This window comes from Miniopterus natalensis, chromosome 12 (assembly GCF_054644295.1).
Source record: "Miniopterus natalensis isolate mMinNat1 chromosome 12, mMinNat1.hap1, whole genome shotgun sequence".
Classification (NCBI taxonomy): domain Eukaryota; kingdom Metazoa; phylum Chordata; class Mammalia; order Chiroptera; family Miniopteridae; genus Miniopterus; species Miniopterus natalensis.
Window position 1 is genome coordinate 24,662,320 of NC_142092.1, and position 27,195 is coordinate 24,689,514.

At 39.9% G+C, this 27,195-nt stretch overlaps 1 protein-coding gene across 2 annotated transcripts in view; it reads right to left on the reverse strand.

Moving 5' to 3' along the window:
• LURAP1L (leucine rich adaptor protein 1 like) overlaps positions 1–23,328 on the reverse strand; it is a 165,116-nt gene extending 141,788 nt beyond the window's left edge. For both annotated transcript variants that reach the window (XM_087822667.1, XM_016223518.2), the window contains exon 1: positions 22,357–23,328. In XM_087822667.1, coding sequence (XP_087678793.1) covers positions 22,357–22,659 — 303 coding nt within the window. In that variant the 5' untranslated portion in view covers positions 22,660–23,328. The remainder of the gene's footprint in view (positions 1–22,356) is intronic.
• Positions 23,329–27,195: the final 3,867 nt, after the last annotated feature.

Sequence of the window (27,195 nt, forward strand, 5' to 3'; positions counted from 1 at the left end):
GAATAAGAAAAAATTATATAATGATGGCCTTGGGTAATATAATCATTATTTTTGTCTCCCACTTATACTTATGTTTTTTCTAAAATATTAATCAGGAGTGTATATTACGTTTTAACCAGAAAAAAAGCTCAATTACAAGATAAATCACATAATCGTAAACATGGAAATTTATATAAATAGCTGATCATTCAATGGCAGTTGAATGATTATAACATTAATTTTTTTGTTGTTTAGAAAGCATCAACATACTAATACAGGCAACTTAGATTAATTTATTGAGGGCATATTGTATAATTATAAAATCTATGTAATTATGGAATTATATCTGATAGCAAAAAAAAAACATTTTGGAAATATTTATATCTTGTACAAGTATAACCTCTTTTTCCTTGTTCCAAAAATATTTTTGTCATTTTCTTATTTTATTGCATACTTTCATTCCTTAGTAATCAACAGTGCATTTTCTTGTTTATGAGTATTTCAAAAGTACAGCATATTTTAAGGATCCCATAATAAAAAACACATGGAACTGCTTAGTTATCAAGAAGAAAATTTTAAGAAAAAATAGAGTAAGTATGCAAAAATATAACACAGCTTTCATTACACTAGCTTCCCTAAACTGACAACTACAGTTGGTCCTTATTGCCTATCCAGCCATATTCAAGCATTTTAGCTCAGAATTCTCAATTAATTGTGATTGTTTTATCTTTCCTATCTTATTTACATTAATTCCAACATAACCTCCTCACCTACCTCGGTCATTCTCATTACAGATTCCTAAGTAATCAGTACTTATTCTACCTCCAAATTTGCCCATGCTAATTTGACCTCTACCTCTCCAATCACTTCTTTGAAGGTCACTTTCTAGATAGCTTTATTTATTCCTCCAATACTGACCTCTTACACTCTGCTAAATTTATAGGGATGAAATATATTGTACATGGTTATAGCTATGAAAGAACATATAGTCTAGAGATATAAAAAGTAAAAAATAAAAACAAAATATAGTACAGTGTTATCAGTGGTATGACTTGAAGGATAAAAAGTTAGAGTTAACCAGGTGAGGTATGAGGTGCAGGGCTGGGAAAGGAAGTATCCAGCAAAAGGAGCAACCTGTACAAACGTCAAGAAATAATAGTATACATGGCACATCTGAGGAACTGAGGTGGGGCTGGAGTTGTACATGAAGATGTAAACGACCAGGTCTTAGGTAAGTTTTAAATGGTTTTGATACATATAACTTGTTTTATATAAAAATTATATTTTGTTATAGATCATGGGCCTTTGGAATTAGACCAGAATTTTTAATATCATGGGGGTAAATATTGGTGTTGTTTTAGTAATAACCTCATTGGTTTGCAAGTAACCTGAAATCCATGTCTTCAATTATACTTGTTTTTCTTCTGGGGCCTATGCAGGAGTGGGATATGGTTCATGCTTAAAAATAGGAGTTGTATTCACTCGATTACTATTACAGTAACATTTCTAGAAGCAGAGGTGGGGAACAATGCCCAAGGTGGATATTTACATAGTTAAATGATGTGCAACTGAGAGTTTCCATCTGTCTTTGAGGCCCATCAAGGGGGAGTGAAGATTTGGAAATATGTATATTTCCTATGGATATGCATCATCAGTGTTTAATTAGAACAACCAATATTTTTGACTGGGCCAAAATTAATTGCATGTGTAAAGTCAAGAGATGGCAAATAGATTCTTGTTGGACTCATTTCCAAGTGTGTGAATCACATAGTATATACTTATTTTATTTGTTCTCAGAAGAGTTAGCGAGTATGAGTAGCACCCAAAATCTGCTTACAAAAAGGCACTGGGCTATTTTCATGTAAAGGATAATTTTTTAAGTTATTTCATACTCTTGTCACAAAATTAACTCAATAATACTTAAAAAAAAAAAAAAAAAAAAGTAAAAGTGCATTTCTCCTTAAAGAATTTTGGCGGAAATCCAGATAGAATCAATTTGTTTTAAGACTGACAGCACACAAAAATAACCCAACACTTAATGTTATGAAATTGTTGAGCATCCCCAGCAATGATGTCTGGACTTTTGGAATTAAAGTGTAAACGCAAATTCTTTTCCTCTGTTTATATTGGCCACTCCATGACACACAAAACAACCAATTTGGAAAGTGGAAAATCCTGGCCTTGTCTTTATCTACTGTAAATCACTCCCTATCTCCATTTCCAACTCAGCAATGTGAGCATTTGATAGTGCTCCTGTGAGACTTAATGGTTAGTAGTTTTGAATAAAACAGTGTTACAGAGTCTAATGATAATCATTTCAACCCACTTGCTTATCAGTGCCAATAAGGTAAGATGGTTGTGCTATGATTATTTAAAAGGCTCCAACACAGAAAGTAGCATCCATTTATGAGTTCAGCCTTGTTATTTATTTACTTTTTGACTGCTAATGATCATATCAGAACTCATTTGATGTATTAATTAAATCAAAATGTTAGAGCAGTTCCATTTTGTGCTGGCACTGAGCTTCAAAGCATGTTGATTTTCCATGTCTGATGCCAAGTAAAGTTGTGGTTCACTAAAAAGATTACTTTCTATCATGACTGAAAGAAGCAATGTTTGAAGACGACTTTTCACTCTTTTTAGCTGCCCTTTAAAGTCACAGTATACATCACTATAATAATGTAATAATGATAGTAAAGTTATATTATAGTATATATCAATATAATGCATGACAACCATTAAGATCGTCTCAAATTTCCTGAATTTATCATGTATGAGTCCACATAAGATTTCTACTTTGAGAGAAAGTAGTCAGTCGCTTCACTAAATAACTTTTCCATCTTCTATGAAGTCAGTCTTTTAATACCACTTATAAATGTAAATTGTAACATGGTTGGGAAGGAGAGCAATTAAAAACTAGTGCCACTGGCCTGGCCGGGCGTGGCTCAGCAGTTGAGTGTCGACCCAGGATCCAGGCGATCTGGGTTCGATTCCTGGTCAGGGCACATGCCCAGGTTTTGGGCTTGATCCCCGGTTGGGGGTGTGCAGGAGACAGCCGATCAATGACTCTCTCATCATTGATGTTTCTATGTCTCTATCCCTCTCCTTTCCTCTCTATGAAATCAATAAAGATATAGTAAAAAAAAAATTAGTGCCACTGAATACATCCAAAAAATGCTTACTATCACATAAACAATTTTTATCAGTTTAAGTGTACTCCAAAGTATAGATCAAGATCATGGACAAATATGTATACTAATAAAAATCAACTTAAGTGATAGCCCAAATATATCATACCAATGCTAACATCTAAGAAAATAGTTTTATTTTATGTTAACTGGTGTAGAGGATACAGATTTCATTTCCCTATGGTACAAGATTACCTTGAAGCAGGACACATATTTGTAGACATGGTAGTAATTTATATAATTTCTCAGGCTACTGAAGGATGGCAGTTGGAGGGAGAGGAACTGGCAAGAGTGGGGGGAATTTTAAGATCCATTTTTTAAGTCCTTATTTAAATTTGGTCCCTTTAAAATAATACATAATCTGGGTTCATCATCATGAGTCCAAAATCTACCAAAATAATCTTTGTCATGTTCTAGTTCATTTTTCCCCCACTGAAAAAAACCACATATAAAAGACCTTAAACCTCTTAGTTATCCTGACTTTCTTCTCACATACGTATTCTGGCATTCCAAAACTAATTTTTAATAACTCCCAAATAAGGGATTATTGGAACAAATGTTGATTTACAAAGCAAACACAAAAACAAATTAAAAAAGTGAATAAATTAAAAGTTAAGAAATAGAATATAAAAGTTCTGTTTCATTTCATCAGAGTTGTCAGGGCCATGTTTCCTGGCAACCTCTGAACATAGCCAGATTAAAGGAAAACCAAGTGGATGTTTTTCAAGAGTTAATTCAACATAAGGATATTACTATTAAAAGTAATCCTTAAAAGGAGTTCAGCACATGGCAGTAGTGATAGTATAGGTTAATTCATTACTTCTCTAGACAAGTAACTATAGTATTAGTCAGAAGGCTATTATTAATAGTCATATTTATTGGGCATATACTATATTGTAGCAAATATATGCTATAGACATTGCATCGAAACATATGTAGCACATGTTATATTCATTGTCTAAGCATTTATAACATCATTAACTCTAGGTCTGAGTAAAGAAGATAGCGTATGTGAAAATGCTTTGTAAACTATGGTATAGTGCAAAATAATGACTCACAGGAGACATATTTTCTTAGAAAAAAATGGTAAAACATTATTTCCTTTTCGTGTGACCTTTTCTCTCTTTTCTCTCACTTAACAAAACTCACTCTTCAAATCCTTCTTCCCATACAGGTTAAATAGTAGAAGGCAATAGTGTTGTTACTCTATTCAGCATTCAAAATGTATAGACTGAATACCACCTATGGTCCAAAATATTCCAGCTCCTATTTCCTGTTTTCATATGTATCATAAGCTCTGGCTGAAAAGATGATTTTGTGAGAACAGAATTTCTGGTGTTAAGTCAACAGGAAGGTGAGAAACTGAGGGCATTTTCTGATTACCACTAGTATGCTTCAGGTGGACCCTGTTATATAATCTGACTGAGTGCTGGTCTGATTGATGTGAGGTGGCCACTTGTAGTGCTCTTCCAAAGGTATTTTTAGGAAACGCCTGAACTCAGCAGGAAAGAGATGCAGGTCGTTAATTAGGACTGTGGTTCTGCAAGAGGGACGAAGGACATTCATGCCCCGTAACTGTTCTTGTTTATGAGAAATGTGCATGGAAGTATTTAGAGGTAAAGTAATATCATGTCTGCCACTTTTTTATTTTTATTTTGAGAGTATGTTTATTAAAGCTGGGGACAGTGAAACAAAGGAAGGGCTTAGGGTAGAAGAAACAACAGGACAGCCTAGGAGGTGATCTACTTTGGCTCCCTAAAAATGTTATAGGAAAGAAGTGAGCCAAAGTGGGGCTGCTGTTACTCACTGAAAAGCCAGAGAAGATGGGGCCTTGGAGGCAGGTTCAGGGGTTAGTCTGGGATGAGCTGCTGCTGCCTGTTGCTCCCTGGTTGCAAGTCTCATGGGGACGCTTCAGAGTTTAGGAGAGAAAAGATGCAAGCCTGAGAGGGGAGGGGAGAAAGGTGTGTGCATGCTCCAGGGAGAGCCTGCCAGTTTGCCACTTTGAAACTTCTTAATTTGAAGAATGTTTAATGGTGTGTGTATGTATGTATGTATGTGTGTGTGTGTGTGTGTGTGTGTGCGTGTGTGTGTGTGTATGAGAGAGAGAGAGACAGAGACAGAGACAGACAGACAGAGACAGAGGGGGGAGGAGGAGAGAGGATAAGACGGTCAATGTAAATTGTTAACAGATGGGAGAATGTGGATGAGGGGTATATAGTGATTTTTGTTACTATTTTTGTAGATTTTATGTAAAGTCTAACATTATTATAAAATAAAAGGTTTTTAAAAATGCCTGCCACATATTTGGAACCTCTCCTGTGGATGTGGAGGGTATAACTTAGAAAGAGGAAGATGGAAAGCAGCAAAAACCCATTAGTGTAGCTTTTGGAAAGTGGTAAAACTAATGCCTCTGGGAAAATGAGCATTTAAAAAGTTCACATAGGGACAAAACAGTCCAGAAGGGAGCCTGTGCTGTTGCTGGTTTAGAATCTTACAATGAACACTCAGGAAACAGAACTGTTTGCATTCTGTCCATCCAGCTTACCCATCTGGACATTGATAATGTGATGCTCACTGAAGTTTGCTTAACTGCCCCAAACATCTATGCTGCAGTGTGCCCAAGTCACACTGTACTCCTGAGCCCCAAGTCTGTACTGAGGGCTGTGCCAAGAACAGCCAGAGAATTGATGCCCTGATGATTAATGCTACTCAGGTACTAAATTAGGCTGCTGGAGTCAATGATTATTTATATTCAGCCAAAGCCACATAGACTGCACCATATATATCAGTATGCATGCTATACAATACTATAAATAATGTCTTTTTTTTTCTTTTAAGTTCTTTTCACTCTGAAACATCAAAACCTCACTCGAGAGTAGGAGTAAAGGATGACAAAAGCTAAAATGCGAACATTCTTGGTGACTTATCAGAGAAGAAAAAACTCCTCTATTTCTATGACCTGCCAGTACTCCTTAGAACAGTGATTCTTGAGATGGACAATATCTGAGGGTAGAGTAGGCTCTGCATCCAGGAAGAAATTCTGCCATATGCCTTCAAAAAAAGCAGAAAATTTTTCTGCCTTCCCTCCCTCCCTCCCTAGCAAAGTTGCACAGTAACAGATACTCCAAAGATGTTTTAGTCTTTCTTCAACCTAGAACCTAAGTTCCAGGTCACTGGGTTTGGCTGGTGGGAGGCAGAGGAGGGATTAGCATTCTCTGTTCCAGTCCAAAAGGAAATGTTGCTAATGTGTTCCAGACATAAAAATCAGAAGCAGAACTGAGGTGTACTTTAATTTAGACATTCAGTGTTCAGTCCCTAGGTAATTGCCTGGACATAATGGAAATATAAGCATTGATTAGTCATAGCCTCTGTCCTCAAGGTGATTACAGTGAGGGAGAAACAGACAATGAGTAATATTATTAACCAAGCTGAAATATATACCCTAACACTTGGCACAATAGGAAAGTGGCAAATGAAGTCATGTACATAGAGTTTTGTCAGACTTTTACCCTGTGGAAATATTTAGCCACAGAAACTTATAAATGTATTTTAAATAATAATGTGTTTCTGATATATTCATAACCCATGGACACAGATAATAGTGTGGTGAAGGCCTGGGGAGGGGGTGGGAGCTGGGTGGAGGGGTCAGTGGGGGGAAAAGGGGACATCTGTAATACTTTCAATGGAGATATAATAATAATGTGCTCTTACTATGGAAAGATTTTTTTCAATGAACATTTAGTCTATCATTAAATCATTAAGTTTTATAGTGGGAGTAAAATCTCTGATCTCAGTGATTAAGTTATACTTGGTAGTTCCTTATGTGTTATTTCTGTGCAATACAGTTTTATCATCACCTTTTAAAATGGTAGAACACTAGAAAATGGCTTCAGGTTCTCGCCCATGAAATCGTATTTCTTATCCTTTTCTGCATTCTGAGCAGTGACTCATTTTCTCTCTAAAAATGTGTATGACCATCTATCTGAGTCCTGGTATTTTCTCCTCTCTCATTTCTGGTAAAAAGCAGTATGCAGAGACTGTAGGATGCTCTGTAAATATTTCTGAGACTAGTTGTCACCTCCATTACCTTCCTGTGGTGAACTTGTCCATGTTTAGCATCAGCCACTGTGACTAAAATCCTGAAAGGTCAGTTGGCTTTAAATTCACCTTATTCTACAGAGAGGACGTTCCCAAGTTGAAGTGGCCTATTCTTCCTTGCGCACTAAGCATTCCGGGCGTTACTTCTATGCAGGGATGCTCGATGCCAAATTTAGCAGCTCAGTATGTGCAGGGCAAGAAGTTATTTTACATGTAGCCATGCCCCCCCTCTTTTGTGAAATGGAATAAAAGGAAGAAAGAGAAAAATGAGTAGTAGGAACGGTTCTAATCTCTTCTTATAAGCATCAAAGAGTTAAGCCATTAATCAAATGGGAAGGGCAAAAAAAACTAATGCTTAATAAGCTCTTACTATTTAGCAGGCAGAATCCCAGCTATTTACATACATTAAACTCATTGTGTGCTTAGAGGCACTTAGCTGGTAAAAGGCAGGGCTGTAATTTCTTGAATTTAGCTCTACCTTATTCTAAAGCACACAGTCTTTAATTTTTTTATTCAATTCCATCTATACTTTTTTCTCATCAAAATACAAAATATACTCAGTGTAGAGGAAATAGATGAAACAAAAGAGCTCCACAGAAAAACAAACAAACAAAATCACCGGTAACCCCACCACCTAGTGATACCACTGTGAATATTATAGGATATTTTATTTCCAGCCTTTTGTTCTAAGCATATTATATCCAAAACTATTTTCTCTTTTCCATAAATAACTTTACAACATAATTTTAATAGCTAAACAAATTTATCTCATATGCACATAAGTAACCTATCTACCATTATTGGTCATTTAGATTATTTTCATTTTTCAATCATGAATAATACCAAAATTACACTGACTATATAGTTTTTTTTGTACAAATTCATTATTATCTTAGGGTAAGTAAATTTCTATATTTATCCTAAGTATGCCTGGCACCAGAATTGCTATGTCAAAGAATATTTTTTTCCCTTTTTGAAACAGTGTCAAGTTTACCTCTAAATGTGCCTTGAACATGCACACTTCTATCAGCAGTGCAGGAGAGTGATCATTTTTCTCCACGCTTGGCAGTACATGGCATTGCCATTCTTTTCTTATTTTGAAAGGCAAGCAAGTCTTCTATTTTACACATCTACATAGAAACCCAGGAGGAACTCATTGAGCTTTTATTTACACCCAAGAGCTTCCATCTGAAGTTATAAATAAATCCATGGCTTTTGGACACACATGCTAGAGCATTTTTTCCCCCATAGTGAATGATTGTAGAGTTTGCCTTTGGATGAACAACTGGAATTGCCTGTTAGCAAATATAATGAATAGAGGTGCCTGAACATGGAATGTTCTGTTTTGTGAGCCAGGGAAGTACCCATCACTGAAGAAGGTGAAGCAAACAATGGATAACCAGCTGCCTGGGTGGCCAGTGGGGAATCAGCCTAGGTGGCCTCTATAGTTTCTCTCTACCTTAAGGTTCCATGGTGCTCTTTTCTTTTTCTTTTTTTTTTTTTTTTAGAAAAGCAAGTAAGAATTTACTGGCCACAGGAAAAATATACTTAGGACAGTGAAACTAGGATGGGCATAGAAGAAGCAACAGGAGAACCTAAGCTGGCCTACCTTGGCTCACTGGGAAGTCAGAGAAGGGGGGCCTTGGAGACAGGTTCAGGGGGTTAGCCAAGGGCAAGCTGCCCCTACCCATTGTTCCCCATTGCAAGTCTCATGCATGGAGTCTCTTGGGGTTTAGGAGATAATTGCCTGTAGGGGAGGGAGAGGGGGAAGGGAATAGCATGGGTATGCTCCCTGGAGGGAGAGCACCCTGGGACTGAGCTGCCACAGCCTATTGCTCCCCTGGTTGCAAGTCTCATGTCCCTTGGGGTTTAGGGGATACTTGTCTGTGGGGGAGGGGAAAGGGAATGTCATGGGTGTGCTCCCAGAAGGAAGAGTGCCCTGGGACTAAGCTACTGCTGCCCATAGTTCCCCTGGTTGCAAATCTCATGGGGTTCTTTAGAAATTAGGGGATACCTGCCTGTGTGGGAAGGAGAGGAGGAAGGGAATGGCATAGGTGTGCTCCCTGGAGGGAGAGCACCCTGGGACTGAGCTGCCACAGTCTATTGCTTCCCTGGTTGCAAGTCTCATGTTCCTTGGGATTTAGGGGATACTTTTCTGTGGGGGATGGAGAGGGGAAGGGATGGCATGGGTGTGCTCCCTGGAGGGAGAGCACCCTAGATTGAGCTGCCACAGCCTATTGCTCCCCTGGTCCTGGTTGCAAGTCTCATGTCCCTTGGGATTTAGGGGATACTTGTCTGTGGGGGAGGGAGAAGGGAAAGGGAATGGCATGAGTGTGCTCCCAGGAGGGAGACTGCCCTGGGACTAAGCTTCTGCTGCCCATTGCTCCCCTGGCTGCAAGTCTCATGGGATCCTTTAGAAATAAGGGGATACCTGCCTGTGTGGGAAGGAGAGGGGAAAGGGAATGGCATGGGTGTGCTCCCTGGAGGGAGAGCACCCTGGGACTGAGCTGCCACAGCCTATTGCTTCCCTGGTTGCAAGTCTCCTGTCCCATGGGATTTAGGGGATACTTGTCTGTGGGGGAGGGAGAGGGGAAGGGATGGCATGGGTGTGCTCCCTGAAGGGAGAGCATCCTGGGACTGAGCTGCCACAGCCTATTGCTCCCCTGGTTCGGGTTGTAGTCTCATGTCCCTTGGGACTTAGGGGATATTTGCCTGTGGGAGAGGGAGAGGGGAAGGGAATGGTATGGGTGTGCTCCCAGGAGGGAGACTGCCCTGGGACTAAGCTTCTGCTGCCCATTGCTCCCCTGGTTGCAAGTCTCATGGGATCCTTTAGAGATTAGGGGATACCTTCCTGTGTGGGAAGGAGAGGGGGAAGGGAATGGCGTGGGTGTGCTCCTTGGAGGGAGAGCACCCTGGGACTGAGCTGCCACAGCTATTGCTCCCCTGGTTGCAAGTCTCATGTCCCTTGGGATTTGGGGGATACTTGTCAGTGGTCGAGGGAGAGGGGAGAGGGAATGGCATGGGTATGCTCCCTGGAGGGAGAGCACCCTGGGACTGAGCTGCCACAGCCTATTGCTCCCCTGGTTGCAAGGCTCATGTCCCTTGGGGTTTAGGGGATACTTGTCTGTGGGGTAGGGGAGAAGGGAATGTATGGGTGTGTTCTCTTAAGGGAGAGCACCCTGGGACTGAGCTGCCACAGCCTGTTGCTCCCCTGGTTGCAAGTCTCATGTCCCTTGGGGTTTAGGGGATACTTGCCTATGGGGGAGGAGAGGGGAAGGGAATGGCATGAGCGTGCTCGCAGGAGGGGGAGTGCCCTGGGACTAAGCTACTGCTGCTCATTGCTCCCCTGGTTGCAAGTCTCATGGGGTCCTTTAGAGATTAGGGGATACCTGCCTGTGTGGGAAGGAGAGCGAGAAGGGAATGGCATGGGTGTGCTCCCTAGAGGGAGAGCACCCTTGGACTGAGCTGCCACAGCCTGTTGCTCCCGTTTGCAAGTCTCATGTCCTTTGGGATTTAGGGAATACTTGTCTGTGGGGGAGGGAGAGGGGAAGGGAATGGCATGGGTGTGCTCCCTGGAGGGAGAGTCCTCTGGGACTGAGCTGCCACTGCCCATTGCTCCCCTGGTTGCAAGTCTCATAGGGTCCCTTGGGGTTTAGAGGATACCTGCCTGTGGGGGAAGAACAGGGGGAAGGGAATGGCATAGGTATGCTCCCTGGAGGGAGAGCACCCTGGGACTGAGCTACTGCTGCCCATTGCTCCCCTGGTTGCAAGTCTCATGGGGTCCCTTGGGGTTTAGGGGATACCTTCTTGTGTGGGAAGGAGAGAGGGAAGGGAACGGCATGGCATGAGTGTGCTCCCTGGAGGGAGAGTGCCCTGGGACCACGTTGCTACTGCCCATTGTTCCCCTGATTGCAAGACTCATGGGGTCCCTTAGAAGTTAGGAGATACCTGCCAGTGGGGGAAGGTGAGGGGGAAGGGAATGGCATGGGTGTGCTCCCTGGAGGGAGAGTGCCCTGGGACTGAGCTCCCACTACCCATTGCTGCCCTGGTTGCAAGACTCATGGAGTCTGTTGGGGTTTAGGAGATGCATGCCTGTGGGAGGAGAGGGGGAAGGGAAAGGCACATGCGTGATCCCTGGAGGAGAGGGCCCTATGATGCTCTTTTCTATTTCTGGAGATTATTGACTCCGTATTTTTGTCTCATCAGTTGCAATATTTTTATTCAGATAATGTGATTCTTTCTGACTGCTGTACTTTGCTAATCATCTATCCAGTGTGGCAGCACTGTAAGTTGTGCTTTGAAGCAATATGTATAATCAATACCAGAGTGTTTGCTTAAGCTAGAAAATTAGCTCCAACATGAGCTCCTAAGAGTCTCAATCTGAAAATTATGCATTCTTGTTCATTCACAAATATATATATAATTAATTATAGCTAAAGGTATGTAATAAACCTAGGTATGCTTTCATATGTTCAGAAAATTTCTAGGAGGATACAGAAATTATTATTCTTAGTAGTTGTCTCTAAGATTGGAAATTGGGTAGAAGGATGTGGGGAACTTTTATTTTCCACTTTAGATCCTTTTATACTGTTTCCATGTTTCAATAACTGCATGCATCATTTTAATAATAATTTTAAGATTTTATGAAATTAAGAGACAATTTGGAAAGAAAGTTAACTTTCACACCAATAAAAAGTCAGTGGTAGCTATTTATAATTAAATTAGGAACTACAGGTATCTGAATTGAGCAGCCTGAAAAGTCATACTGTATCACCATGAGAAGGGACTTTTCTTCTCAATATTGGTCTCAAGCTTTGTCCCGTTGGCATCAAAGCCAACAAATCAATGTAGACAAATTTTAATGTCTTTTGCAAAAAAAAGCAAAAAATTCAGGGAATCTTAGAATAATATCCTGAGTTAGCAATCACTGACTGTAACAGATATATCTCACCATTTGGGATGTGGTGTTAAAAACCTTTTTATGAGTATACTGAGGTAGGTATTAATATAGCAACAATTTTATTCTGCTCATCAAATATATGGAAAGTTGAAGACTTAAATCCTAACTTAAAATACAGAGAAAAAAGAAAATTCCATAATTTTAATTACAAAGAGATAATCCCAGTCATTTGTATAGTTCACATAAAAGGAAGCCATAATATCCATCAAATCTTTTTTAAAACTTAAAAGTTATTCAAGAAAAGCAATGTGCCCGGCCGGGCGTGGCTCAGCGGTTGAGCGTTGACCTAGGATCCAGGAGGTCGGTGTTCGATTCCCGGTCAGGTAAGGGCACATTCCCAGGTTGTGGGCTCTATCAGTGACTCTCTTATCATTGATGTTTCTATCTCTCTCTCTCCCTCTCTTTTCCTCTCTGAAATCAATAAAGATATATTTAAAAAAAAAGCAAAAAAAAAGCAATGTGATGCTGATAGTAGAGGGGGACATGCATGTGAATGTGATGTGCCTCCTAGAACTTAGAAATGAGGGAATGATCATCCTCTGAAAATCTGAAATCAATCCTAAGACATCAGAGGTCAGGATCGAAAACTCACCTCTGAGGACAGTCCAGTATGCCCGACTCCTGACTGATGGGATTAACATTTTGAAGGAAAAGATGTTCTAGTTAGAATATAGGCTTAACTGCAATGGACATACTGGCAGACCCAACCAAGACAGTTGTATTGGCAGGTTTCCTGAAACTGCCAAGTGAAGAGCTGGGTTCAGTGGTGCCAGGATACAATCCAATTCCTAACTCACTCTTGCCCTGATTTCTTGCTTTGCCCATCTTCTGGCTTTCTGTGACATGGGCCTTCAGAGAGAGGGCTTATTAGTCAGTCATAGTGTTCTAATTTTATATATCACTTTTTTGTAAGAGCCACTTTGAAGGATGTTAATTATTTCTTCAACTGAAGAATCAAAAGTTCTGATTATGTCTGATCTCTTGGAACAGAATCTGTTTTTTCATAATGAGCATTCCAAAGTCTGAACAAATCTTTTGTGTGCCATGAGGACTGAGACACACTAAATTCTTGAGTGGCCATTCTGCCTTCTCCATGTGGCGTGGGTCACCTTGTGCCATGTTAGCCTTTTGGTCCAACTTTTAGAGGGTATATTAATGTTGTTATCACCTGGGAAAACTCAACAAGAAGGTTATGTTAAAATGGTATGTAATTGAGGAAGGTACATCCTAATTTGAAGACTTTGTTATTATTTCTTCAGTGGAAGAATGAAATGTTCTAAGTCAGCAATCCATACATGGAATTTACTTTCTAAAAGCTATTAAATATTTGTATAATTCCCTGTAATAAAAAGTGAAGTAATTACTTTTTATTTTAATTAGTAACTTGTTGAGGTTTATTAAGAGAAGTGACAAAATAGGATAAAAATTAACATTTCTTAAGCTCTATCAGGGATCTGTTCATGTTACTTAACACCCCACAGTGCCAACCTCAAAAGTGGGTGAGGGGTGAGAATGAAATGACACACTACATGAAAACTGTTTACAGTACTAATTGGCATATGGTAATCATCCAGTAAATTTCAGGTAACATAAAATGTATTGTGTAAAGTAAGGAAAATGAAATATAAAACACCAAAATTATGTAAATATGTGTGTGTGTACACACACACTTACAGAAAAAGACCTGAGAGGATTCACACCAAACTGTCAGCAGTGGTTTCCTTTGAGATACAGGGTAACATGGGGCAGAGATGGTATTGGGGATAGGTGAAGGGGGACTTTTGTTTGTTTTTCTTTTATCGTATGTCTATATCTCTGGAAGTTTTTTAAAATGAAAAAGCATATCTTTAATTTTAAGAAAGGAAACAATAATGTTTTTGAAGAAATACCAAAAGATCCATTGGTAGATTCATGATGAAATTACTGGAAAAATGTTCATTCATAATAAATGAGCACACTTCATGGTACTTATAGTATAATTTGGGAGTAATATGGATGTACCATATAGCCAGGCTCACAGTGGTTCTTGTTTGAATAAATGGTTGAGAAACCACTTCCAGTGACTTTAGTCAAGTTACTTAACCCCTGTAAGCCAGTTTCCTTATCTATAAAATGAACATATGCATGTATGCATAATCCATGGACACAGATAGTAGTGTGGTGAAGGCCTGAGGGGGCGTAGCGGGAGTGGAGTGGAGGGAGTCAGTGGAGGAAAATAAAGGGGACATCTATAATACTTTCAACAATAAAGATAAATATTTTTAAAAAGAGTGGGTGGGATGGTGGCAGCAGTTTGTTTCTATGACAGATAAAGTATGTTTAGCTTTGGTGAAAGAAGTACATGTTGGTATAGCCATTTTTAACATTCTTAGAAAATTGGTAAAAAATAGACAAAATAAAAATAGCTATATGTAAATACCCAATACAATATCTAGCCCATTTTTTAGAAAGATAAATTATTAGGTTTTATTTTGAAGTCTCAGACTCTGAGACTTTTGACCTATATGTTTGAAGTACAACCTTTTTATCTTGTGAATTCTATAAACACAGTTTACACTGGGCACAATCTGGACCAATGTGTTTCCAGCACGTATCTGGGAAGTCATGCCAGGCATTAGGATTCCCAGTTTCTAGTTCTTTCTAGTGAATTATCTAAGATCCAAGCTTTATCCTGAACAGAAGCTCTCGGGGAATAAAATGCTACCAGAGGTAAGCTTTAAAATTTTAAGTCACGAACACAGTTTACCTCTACTACTGAACTCTGAGCCTTGAACTGGTCAGGGCGGGGAATTCATCACTAACAGCTCTTGTGAAGTGGAAAGAAGTTTTTATAGTCTTGGTGATAGTGGCAAAAAAAGAAAGGGTACGATTGTTGAGAACCAGGTTACTTTTGAATATGTTCATCCAAATCTTGAGTGTTCCTAAGACAGAGACGTATTAGTTCTTATTCCTCCTGGGAGAGCTTATGGTAAATAAGCATACTGTTTAAATGGTTTAATATTTTGAAATTCTAGAAGAACAGATATTATATACATTTAATCCTGGTGTCAACATGAGCACTGAGGTACTCATGAAATGTAACATGAGTAACAACATGAGCATGACATGTAATCCCACAGTCAGAGTTAAAAGCTCAGATTCTGACCTCAACCTAGCTTATCTCCTTACTATCTTGCTAATCTTGAGCATTAACAATAAACCTCAATACTTTATCTATAAGATAGTTGTGAAAATTATGGTTAGTTAAGGTGTCAGTGAGATAATACATATCAAATGTTTAACACAGCGCCTTGCACACAGAAAGGTCTCATTATATGGTGATGGAAGTAGACTTAACTTGGGTGGTGAACAAAATACAATATACAGACGATGTACTATAGAATTGTATACCTGAAACCTGTATAATTTTATTAACCAGTGACACCCCAATAAATTCACTATTAATAAATAAATAAATAAACGAAAGCTGTCATTATAAGTAACTGAATACCAGTCTCCAGTTCCTCAGACTACCTAGGATACTGAAAATTGGATTCTTTAGTATATGCTACTATACTCGTACTGGAGCTAGGGAAAGGCTATACAAACATAACCTTTTGTATAGAAATCTTGTCTCTATGGAAGATCTGATGACATGGTAGGTGCTATGATAGTCAGTTTGGTAGAAGAGGTGCTTGTGCTTTCTTTAGTTACAAAGCCACATTGCCCATGTAGGGCAACTTGTGTAAGATCATCAGAGCAGTCATGTAATTGACATAATACCTATTTGTTACCATCCTCACTGTTTTTGAATGCCTATATAATAGCTGACTTTCTTAGATTATTTCACTGAATTCTTACAGCACTTTAATAGAGCTGCCTTTATCCGTATGTGAACAAGAAAGCTGAGTCTGAGTGGTTATATAACTTGCTCACTGCTACATAATAGTGAGCGAAAGAGCCAAGACTAGAATGAGGGACACTGAGAGCTGGCCTCCCCCTAGGGAAGATGGGCTAAAAGTCTTGGCTGGGATAGGGTGTTGGGCTTTAGCCTGCTGGGCCCTGTTGGTTTGTATATTGACTTACTCTAGACATGACTGGAATCCTAGCTTGTCTGACTCCAAATCCTGTGAAGGTTCCACCAAACCAGATGCCCGCAGTTTGAGTAGTAAATAAACAACCTTTAAAGAACAACAACAAATGTCCTTCAAAAAAACAAAAAAGTAACAAATTCTCGGGGACCCCAGAGACTCTAGACGTAAAATTCCAGTTTCAGAAGGTAGTATCTTAGAAACTAAAGTCTTAGTATGTGAAAAAGTTTTTTAATCGTGACTCACCACTATGAAGTGGAAGGTAAAATACGTGTTTTTATGCTATCACCAAAGTGAACATACCAGTTTTAAAATTGGTGTAAAATGTGGTCTCCCAAGGTCGGGGTGGTATAGTTGTGTAACTTAAAAAAAAAAAGGAAGGTAATTCTTTTTTGTCAGAATATGTTTCTCACGTGTGTACCAATCATTCAACGTATATTCCTAGGGACAGGGCAGGGCTCCTCAGTGTTTGGAAATGTCACTGTTTTCAAGTTAAGTATAAATCCTCTGCATTCTGCCTGTGCAACATTACTATCTTTGTCTGCACTGCTGTCAATTTTGAGCCACTGTGTAAGGGAACATGTTTCAACAAGATTTGTTTACTAGAGTAAGGGAGCATAATGATACTCTATGCACAAAATGACAGGAGAAACTACTGTTAGGAATCAGATTTCCTCATCTCCTTTATGTCTTTATCCCTAATATTAATTAAGCCTTTAATTTGCATAGTTATTAGCACTTTTAATGCCTTGTACGAGCACATTTGCTGTGAGAAATCTCAGCTTTATCTGTCAGTCTCAACATTTATGTCTAATCTCCACTGTGGCATCATGCACCTGCTGACGTATTTGTTTGAAATATTTCTTTGGCCAAATTATATTCCCATGTTATCTTTTTAGCTTTCTTGTGAATGCAGCAAAGAAGTTGCCTTCTACTTTATAGCTTCTCAATTATGTAAGGGTTTTCCCTAAGTTTTTGTCCAACTTAAAAATAACTAAATTTTAGAACAAATGATAGAAATCTTGTTGCCTACTTTCAAGTATGTCTGAAGCAACTATGGAGTTCATTTAATAAAATTATTTTGAGGGTATATAACATAATTTTTCTTTTTATTACAAAATAAGTAAACACATGAAAAAGATCAGTAAGAGAATGTATCGATAACATTTTGATTTATGTTCCAGTGTCACTTGATGTGTCTGCATGTATGTGTGTGTATTTATGTCTAGTACTGGGTATTGCCTAGAAAATGTAATTAAAGCAAGAGCTGATGAGTTGGGTGAGGTATTTGAATGCTTCAATAGTAGGAAAAGATAAGTACCCAGCTTGAGGTTGTTTATACCTCACTATTACATAGCTACTATGCTGATAATTGCCAAAAATATGGAAATCAGGACACAATATTTTCAAATTATTTTTTATAATGGTGCTGCATTAACCATCCCAACATAAAAAATAATTGACTAAAATCCAGAATATGGCATCAACAGGTAATGTGTACTTCATTACAAACTATACTTTAATTTTATAAATAGTAATTATGTAGGAAGGCAAATGTGGGAGGTGCATTAGACTCTTTCTAATTCCAGGTTCCAGTTCTTTAGTAATTGCTTTTATAACCTCACATATTTCAAATTTCTTCCAGAGTAAGATGATAAAGATAATCTCCACTCTCAAACTAGAGATGTTATAGGGACATATTCAGGTAGCGCTAAAATCCTTTGAACATATTGTAAGAGTGCAATATAAAGTTCATCACTAAGAAGTAAAATGCAGGTTTTGGCAGAGATTATAGTTATTGGGGAAATATTTTGGAGAGTATGAGGTATTCTAAAACTTAAGAGTAATACTATTTGATAAGTAATGCTTAAAGTCCTGCTATTAAGAAGATTTTGCAACAGGAGTCTTTGAACAGACAGTGGGATGAAAACCTCCAACAGGACAGAACCTTGGATGATGGGCATTTTAAAGTAGGCATTTTGTTCTGTATTCCCAAGGTCCTGAGGCAGGCCTGGTACATTGCAGGCACTCAATAAATATTTGTTAAGTATTGAATGAGCCCCTATCTGAAACAACCCTGATATGCACCCTGGGTGATTCTTTTTGTTGGTCCCTTAGTACTTTAGGGGTGAGGAGATATCACAGATTTATAAAAGCCATACTTTACTTTGAAGGGAAATTACTGGGATGCAGACTAGAATGGGCAAAAAAGCATAGTACGTGGACTCAGATGATAAAAGTTCAAGTTGTGATGCTGCCTGCTAATTAGCTGTGACCTTGGCCGGCTTTCTCAATCTTCTCTAAGCCACAATGATCACATTTGTAAAATGTGCAAGAAAATAATTCCTTTTTCCTAGTATGAACCTTAGGCTCAAATGATGACAGATATTAAAACACTCTGTGAACTGAAAAGTAGTGAACAGATATTAATGGGCAGACTTTGTACAAGAGATCTGAAATCTATTTCCAACTTCATTATAAATTTCCTATGTGTATCTCCTCATTTGCTTATTGTATTATCAAGTTTCCTTATCTCTAAATTCAAAATAAAAATACAAATTGGGAAAATTTGTTCCCACCCCCAAACCTCCTGATGGTTACCTTGAATTGGCCTGTCATACCAAATATATTCCTGAAAATTTTCTTTTCCAGTTTTCCTGTTTTCCTCCCTACATCCTTTATTATGTATGGTGCTACTTATGGTATTTATGAGAGTTTCAACATTAAGAAATTTGACCACAGGAACCGTTTCTCCCCTTCTTCAATCTCTTTCAACTTCCATTACAGTTGCATTTCACAGACCTCTAAGAGCATGGATTATAACATTAACCGATAAGAGTTAAGGAAATTATTTATAAAAGCATAAAAGGAGATGAGAGACAGGATGATAAAGTCATGTGTACGTAAAGAACCTTAAGCACTGAGACTACTTCCCTGCAAGTCTATGCTGTATTGTGTCAATGGTATACACATCCATTCTGATAGGAAAAGGAGGAAGGCCATTCCTGGAAGTCTCTAGAAAGGCAGGTGCATGGCTAAGATGTTTCTTAGGAAGGAGTTCTGAGGACAAGACCAAAGCCTGATCATCCTAGACTATCCAGAAGAAAAATCTGTGAACAGTGCAAACTAATGAGCATGAAATATGGGGTCATGAGCAGTAACAAGGAGGTTAACTCAGTGCCCGTGGTGGAGGGTACATGAGGACATAAGCATCATGATTAAGAGGTCATAGCTGAACTTCTCTGCATGGAGATGCCAGGGGGAGAAAGGAAGGACTGCATTTGTTCGGTGTTTGTAACAAAACTGCCAAGTCTACATGAAAACAAATCTGTTGCTTTGCAACTATATTGAAGCTGGGTTTTCAGTACCCGCAGATTTATTGTAAAATGGGGTAAAAACCCTCACTGGCCAGGGAATATACCAGTTTTCAGTCCCTTTTCTCTAACCTCTCATAGCCAGTGTTATCATTTGCTAAGTGGAGACCTTTATTAGAGTACAAAGTTGAACACAGAACATTTGTTCTGGCATGAATTCTCCTTAGTGCATAGATACTGATGTTTCACATAGAAAATATAATGAATAGTCAATTTAGCAGTGTGCCTCTGCTGTTACTGTTTCTATTTGCTTTTTAAAATGTATTTATTAATATACCATAATAATTACACATAGCAAGATCTGGTTTTGGGAAATAGGTTTTTATTAACTCTATGACATTTTCATTAAGAAAAATAGATATATCTAGAAAGTGCTGAAGAGAGACAGAATACATGACCCCTATATATGCCACTCTGGAATTTGGATTATTTTGAGCCAGAGACAATCAAGACCCAAAAGGCTCAAGAGAAATTTTTACCTCTCCCTTAACTACCCAAAAGAATTTAGATAGGGGGCCTGATTCAGAGAGGGAGAGAGAGAGCTATTACCAGAGATAACTTTTATCGGAATGATCTATTTATAAGGCAGGCAAACATCTAATTTCCAAACATCTGCTCTTCTTTGTCTTGTGAATTACCTTTCTCCCCTTTGAAGCCAGGGCCCCTATCCCATTACTTTTCTCAGGAAGGCAAATAAGCTTCAACTGCCTAACTTGACCTTGTGTCTCACATTTTAATAGGGCTACCGTACGTATGAAATTAAATTTGTTTTTCTCCTGTTGATCTGTCTTATGTCAATTTACTTGTTAGACCAGCCAAAGAACCTAGAAGAGTAGGAGGAAAGTTTCCTCCTCAGTAGTGTCTTTAGCTGAGAATAACCAGATTGGTTTTATTACTCTACAGAGTTCTAGAACACACTTGGCTTGATATACTACAAATCATAAATGGCAAATGAGTGCAAGACATTTGAGAGCCCTAAATAGAGAGGCTCCTTGACTTTTTCATTTTGTATTTTCAGCAGCCAGTTAATTTGCTGAATAACTAATATGTATGACCTGTGTATCTGGATAGTGAAACATACAGTATACAATCATTTGCATTACACGATATATGAACATATACAAATACGCATGTGTGCGCGCGAGCGCACACACACACAAATATATTTTAATCCTTACCCAAGGATATGTTTTTATTGATTTTTGAGGGAGACGAAGAGAGAGAGAGAGGGGGAAGCATTGATGGGTTGCCTCCCATACACGCCTTGACCAGGTACATGCCCTGATCGGGACTGGAACTTGCAACCTTTTGGTGTACAGGACAATGTTCCAACCAACTGAGCTACCTGGCCAGGGCTATAGTTATATATTTTTTAAATATTTGGGCATTCCAAGTAGGGAGAAAATGAATATTTGAGGCATAAAAACTATAGATTAGCTTTAAGATCTTAAGAGAGGTTTTTAGAGTGATTCCTAGAGCCTTTGTTTGGATAGTTTGGTGACAATTCTGAGTATGGGATATATCTTGAAGACTGGCTTTTGGCCCTAATGTTTGCGAAGTTTATTTTATGCTGTGGGATTTATTCCCCCCTTTGGAGTGAGTGTTCCAACTGCAGAAAGAGAGGAGGGAAACACCTCTGGTTACTTTCTAATGCAAAGCTCCAACAAACAGCATCATTTATGTAGAAAATCCTTCTCACCACCCTTCTCAGCCCCGTTTCAACTTTCCCCCTCCTCGACCTGGTAGAAAATGCTTTTCATTTGTCGTCATTTTCGTCAAAAGATTTGGGAAGAACTCATTTCCTCTAACCAATTCATTGTACAAATAAACTGAGGCCCGCAGAGAACTGTCTTCACGAGAGTTTATGCCAAGTGAGATGTAGAATTTAGTGTCTACATCTAAGCACACCCAGGATAAGGAGTATTCTCTGACACTGTACTAGTCCCACTTTCCCATTCTAAGGCTAACATTTGCAAACAGCACAGAAAACAACTGCAGATTGGGGGGGGGGGGTAGTGGTCATTAGCAAATCCCTGGGCCTGGGGATCACTTGCTGTCTTGAATCAAAACAGTGTAACAAGCTACATATAAGAACATCAAGGACGAGTGGGCCATTGTTTTCAGAACCAGCTGTGGAGAATCAGCTCAACAGTGGCCTTGGAACAGCAGCTGCACCAAAGGGGTGGAGACCGTGGAGGTGGGTGAGGAGGGAGCAGGGCAGGCAGGCTGCAGGGACCCCGCCGCGCCACCTCTCGGCAAACGGGGAAGCGTTTTTGTACTAAGTGCAATGGCCCGAGCCACCTTTTGAACTGAAAGTGTGAACGGCTCATAAGAGGCCCCAGATGCCTGTGTAGTAACTGCAGACCCTCGGGGGGACTGGTGCCCCGGAGGCTGCCGCTGTCCTCTAAATGCTCAGAGCCCGGGATACCGAGTCCGCGCCATTAGAAAGTACACAGAACAGAGTAGGCTCTGCTATCTTATCGAACCGTGAACGGAGCAAAGTCCGAGTTAAACAAGCCTTGCAACGGCTGCCTCCAGACCTGCACCCCGTGCCCTACTCTGTCCATTTCCCACGCACCCGGCACTCAGTCCTACAGCGCCTGGCCACCCTTCTCCCAGGCCCCATCCGCCGATCTTCGCATTTTTTGGCCCGGCCCCCATTCCCACAGCTGGCGCACCGCACTCACCATCTCTTGCCTGAGGAGGTGAAGCTTGGTTTCCAGCCTCTCCAGGGTGCTGGAGTGGCTGCGTCTTCCTGGGGAGCCAGAGGTTGGGGAAGACGAAGAGGAGGATGACAACGAGGGAGGGAAGCTGCTTCGGCTACTGCAGCTGCCGCCTCCGCCTCCGCCGCTGCTCCCCCCGCAGGGGTCCCTGTCCCTTTCCAGGGGAACCGGCTCCTCCCCACGGAGCGAGCGCACTAGGCTCTCCGGTACTTTGCGCCCCAGCTTCAGCTCGATGTCTCTGAGGTCTGGCAGTGTCTCGTCTTCCATGACTTTTCAAGAACGATGATAATGGTAGTAAAATGCTGCGGATGAGAGGTAGCAGCGGCCTCCAAGTCAGTCGCGAGATCAGGGAACCCCTCCTGAGATCAGGGGACCCCGCCTGCCGCCAGGTCTCTAGCCCCCGCGGATGACTCCATAACCGCCTGCGCGGTCTCAGCCCGCAGTCCGCTCAGGGCACCGCGGGTCCCGCAGCGCCCGTCACAGCAGCTCCTCTGACTTACCGAGGTTATAGAGACCAATTGATCGCCTTCCTTTTTGGCCGCTCCTCGGCAAAGTTGAGTTAATTGATATTGCAGAGAGGGGAGAAATACAAGTACTATAGGCCGAAAGAAAATAGAGGGGAATGAAGCCTGTTTTAGCTTTATGGGGGAAAATCACATTATAAAACTGTCCGTCACATCCCTGCGCCATTCACCGACTGCCCATCTGGTACCGCGCAACCCAAAATAATGATGTGGCCACACTCCAGCGTCGTTTCACTTTCCAGCCATAAATCGCCAAGCTTTCGAAGTATCCTCAGAAGTAATCTCTGGTCAGTGATAGGGGAGGGCAGTCGTGTGCAGGGACACATAAAAGGAAATAGTTCGCAGGAGTTTAATGGCTTCCTCGATGCAGCAGAAATACCCTTCTTGCTATTTAGGCTGTTTGATCCAAGTCATTGTGTTCTCGCAAGCCTCGGAAACTTTAAACTCCGCTGGCAGGTGGACCAAACCAGGGCCAACCCCTGTACCGTATATCATAGGCAAGAAGAGCAGTCGGTTTCCCCGCCCTGCCGCCAGCAGTAGTTTTCAGCGCCCGGTTTTAGCTGCGCGTTTCGAATAGGAGTATTAGATTTTCCGTTTTCCTGGCGGAATCGCCTGGCATCGACAACCTTACAACAGTCGACAAGCATTAGAAGCAGAAAACGACTCTAAATGAAGTGTCCTTCCCCACCCCACTCCCCATCTTCCTAAGGCAAAAACCTAGCTTTAGAAGTCTTTCCTAATTAATTTTATACGAATAAAAAGTAACTAGTGAGGATTTACAACCAAAGTCAGTGGCCTTACCAAATGTAACAATATGCCACTACAAGCAGAAGTGAAGAATTAAACAGCCAGAATAATTTTTATGATTACTAAAGACAGCGGTGGATTTTAAAAGGGGAAGTGGCTGAGATACTTTTAATTATGGAGGAAAAATATTGAGCACAACTAGTCAAAAGTTGTCTTTGATGATTTGTGTTTTTCAACTTGTTAAAAGCATTCAACTTGTCCATCTGAGATTCTTCTACCAAGTAATGAAGTGTATGGATTCAACATTGAATTTGTGCTAATAATCTTCAAGTAGAGGATACTATTTTCTTTTTTCCTTTTTTAAAGAATGACAAAGCGTCTCAAAATTCTATATCAATGTTTACATTAAAAAAGAAATACATGAGGTATATCTTCAACTGTTTCTCAAGTGATCTTATTTTTTGCCATAAAAAGTCTGTACTACCATAGTGAATGTTCCAGAAAAAAATTATATTAATGTTGAGCAATTTTATTCTGGAATTAGTATTTTTATTCAATAGGTTGTTATAAAAGTAAATCTACAATATGACGACGGATTCCGCTCAGTTAAAGCATGGGAAGCTAATGTTAATGAAATACTCATAGGATAGGAAATGTTAAGCTAATTCATTTGTAAAAAGCACCAATAATATTTTTCTCCTATGATTTAAAAAAGTACAAGAAGGAACTTTATTTGAGAATTTCTAAATAAAGGTTAAGCAAGAAATTTTTAAACAGTCATCATGTATTTGTGGGCATTATGTAACACGAAGTCATTTCATTTGGGTTTCTGTGAGACTCTAGAAAATCTTAATAAAAGATGACTTCCAACTTTCTTGCCAAACTCAAAATCTCATGATCAAAAAGTAAAGAAAAAAACCCCATACCAAATAAACACAAAACAAATGCAGATATTTATATCATAACTTTCATCCTTTAAATAGGACGATGCCACCGCTAGGTCAGAGTTAACCTGATCTTGAATATTTTTAGTATCCTCTTCATTTAAGGACTCACAAATCGGGGCACGCATTCACATCAAGTCGGTTAGGCGATGTGAATCTCATCCCCATGGCAACACCGTGCGCGGACGCTGCTTCTGCATGCGAGCCTGGCTGATGTTCTAGTTTAATGTCTGGCGGGCCGCTGAGACGGGCACCTGCTGGGGCGCTGCCCCCTCTCAGCTGGGCTCCAGGATCCAGATTTGCTGATGTAGCCATGATTTCAACTGTCGTTTCGAAAATTAAAACATTTTTTTCATAATTTTTTCTTGTTTTTTTAAGAGTAGTATCCAGCCTATTCTTGAAATTTGGATATTAAATAAAAGGCAACAGGTGTCCCGCCATCCCAGGACAGGAGCCCGCTAGAGGTGAAACTGTTGTGGGGAGGGACATCTGTTCGGCTCCAGCTCTGCCCTATGTGTCCCGAAGAGTCCCGAAGAGTCCCGAGGAGTCCCGAAGAGTCCCGAAGAGTCCGGAGGAGTCCCGAAGAGTACCGAGGAGTCCCGAGGAGTCCCGAGGAGTCCCGAAGAGTCTCAGCTCAGGTACCGTCGGGGGACGCTCTGGCTCACCTGCATCGGGTGGGTTCTGGGGACGGGCCCGAAGCCCACCCGGTGGGAGAGCGGGGCCTCACGACCACCATCGACAGCCAGCAGCAAGCAAGTTGGGCCTTTCCATTTGCAGCGGCAGATTCACTGCAGGCCCTCAAGCCACCGGCTTGTTTTAACCGTGACGTCACTTCCGCTTTCTTTCAATTTCTGGACCAAAAATGTGCCGCATCCCCGCAGCCTCGAGGCTCTGCAGGTCCTTCCCACCGCAGCGCTGCGAGGGGCTGAACGCGGGCACTGCAGAGCCGGGTCATTTCAGTGGGCCGCTCGGAGGGAGGATGCTATTTTCAGTACAATGAACTCTAATTTGGAGGTTGCATTGGAATATTGTGAAATACGGCCCCTCTATTGCAGGGACAAATAAGTATTTGTGGTCCTTTGGTCCTCCATTCCCAGAGACATCACTCGGGATTTGTAAACACTTGTAAATTCATAGGCAGACACATCTCAGAGTTTGTTTTTAGCATAACCTCATCTAGCAAGTCTAGGCATAGGAAACGGGCCTTCTGAATGATATATTTCATGTCAGGAAGAAAGTTGCTGAATTTCTCTTCTCAACATGTCAAATATTTGTATGTTATTTCTCACTCTTAAACAAAATAAAGAAAATACTTGTAAATTAAGTGGCCCATTTTAAAATTGGAACAACCATTTATGGAATCAAAGGAGAACAAGACTAAATCTCAACTCACTGATGAAACTACATGCTTTGTACTAAATTTGGAAAACCACAGGCTCATTGGGTAAGAATTGCACTGTGACATGTAATTATGGAAGGCTTGCATCTCAGTCAAGAAGAGTAGTTTTTTGTTTTGTTTTTTTGGTTATGTTTTTAATTACAAAACCCTTACAAAGTTCAGCATAGAGCTGGCTGAGAAGAGTAGCTTACAAATGCAATATCTTCCCTGAACTTGGTCAATAAAAAAGTTTACTGTCAAATTATCATCAATATACTCTATAGAAAAGGAACACTTCTTTTGCTGTGAGTCACAGACAGTGAAATTAGTATTTGATACTGACGATAACTCGAAAATAGAAAGCTTTTTTTTGCCTTTTAAATGTCTGCAGACAAAAGTCCTTTGAAATTAAAAATATGACCTATATTGAAAGTAATACTTTGTGCCAGTGCAATATAAACAAATGTTAAGACTTAAAACATTTCTCAAGTTAATGCTTTATGACATTTTAGTTTAAAATAGAGACATTTTCAATGCTGATATGCTAATTTTCAAAACATACTCAAATTACAGAACTATTAGGCCTCTAATAGATTGTGTTAACCCTGTCATTACTGCTTTATGTGGTCTGATCTCAGGACATTCCTTATCCAAAATGTTAAAAAATAAGAGTCTTTTTACCTTTGGGTCTTGAGAATATTTTTTGCTTCCTTTTAAGATTCTTCTATGATTAAGGAAAAAAAAAAGTGTGAGATGTTTAACCCATCGCTGTTAGCCTGGTATATTAATTACACATCTTGATGTGAGGAATTAGTTGCAAGAACTTGGTCCAGGATGGGGAATTGGGACAGGGGTGATTGAGGTTATCAATGAGATGGAGAAGGCACATAGGGAGAACTGAGAAAAAAATAAAGAAAAACTCTCCAGAGCAGTGATTTTCTATTTCACTGAGTCCTCAGTCTTAGAAGCACTCCCTTCTTGCTTCAATCTTTCTTGTTCATCTCTAACCACTTCTTATTTCTTTCATTAATAGCACCTGCAGGCAACAACCTAAACTTAGGGTGTTTCTCCAAGGCTGATATATTGAAAAATAAAATTGTGAAAGTGGTTATATTGTGTTTGTGATATATTTTTTTAGAACTAGACTACCTTACATATGCTTTCTTTTCTCACTGCCTTATGTATGAACTAGATTTGCCTTTTTTTTTTC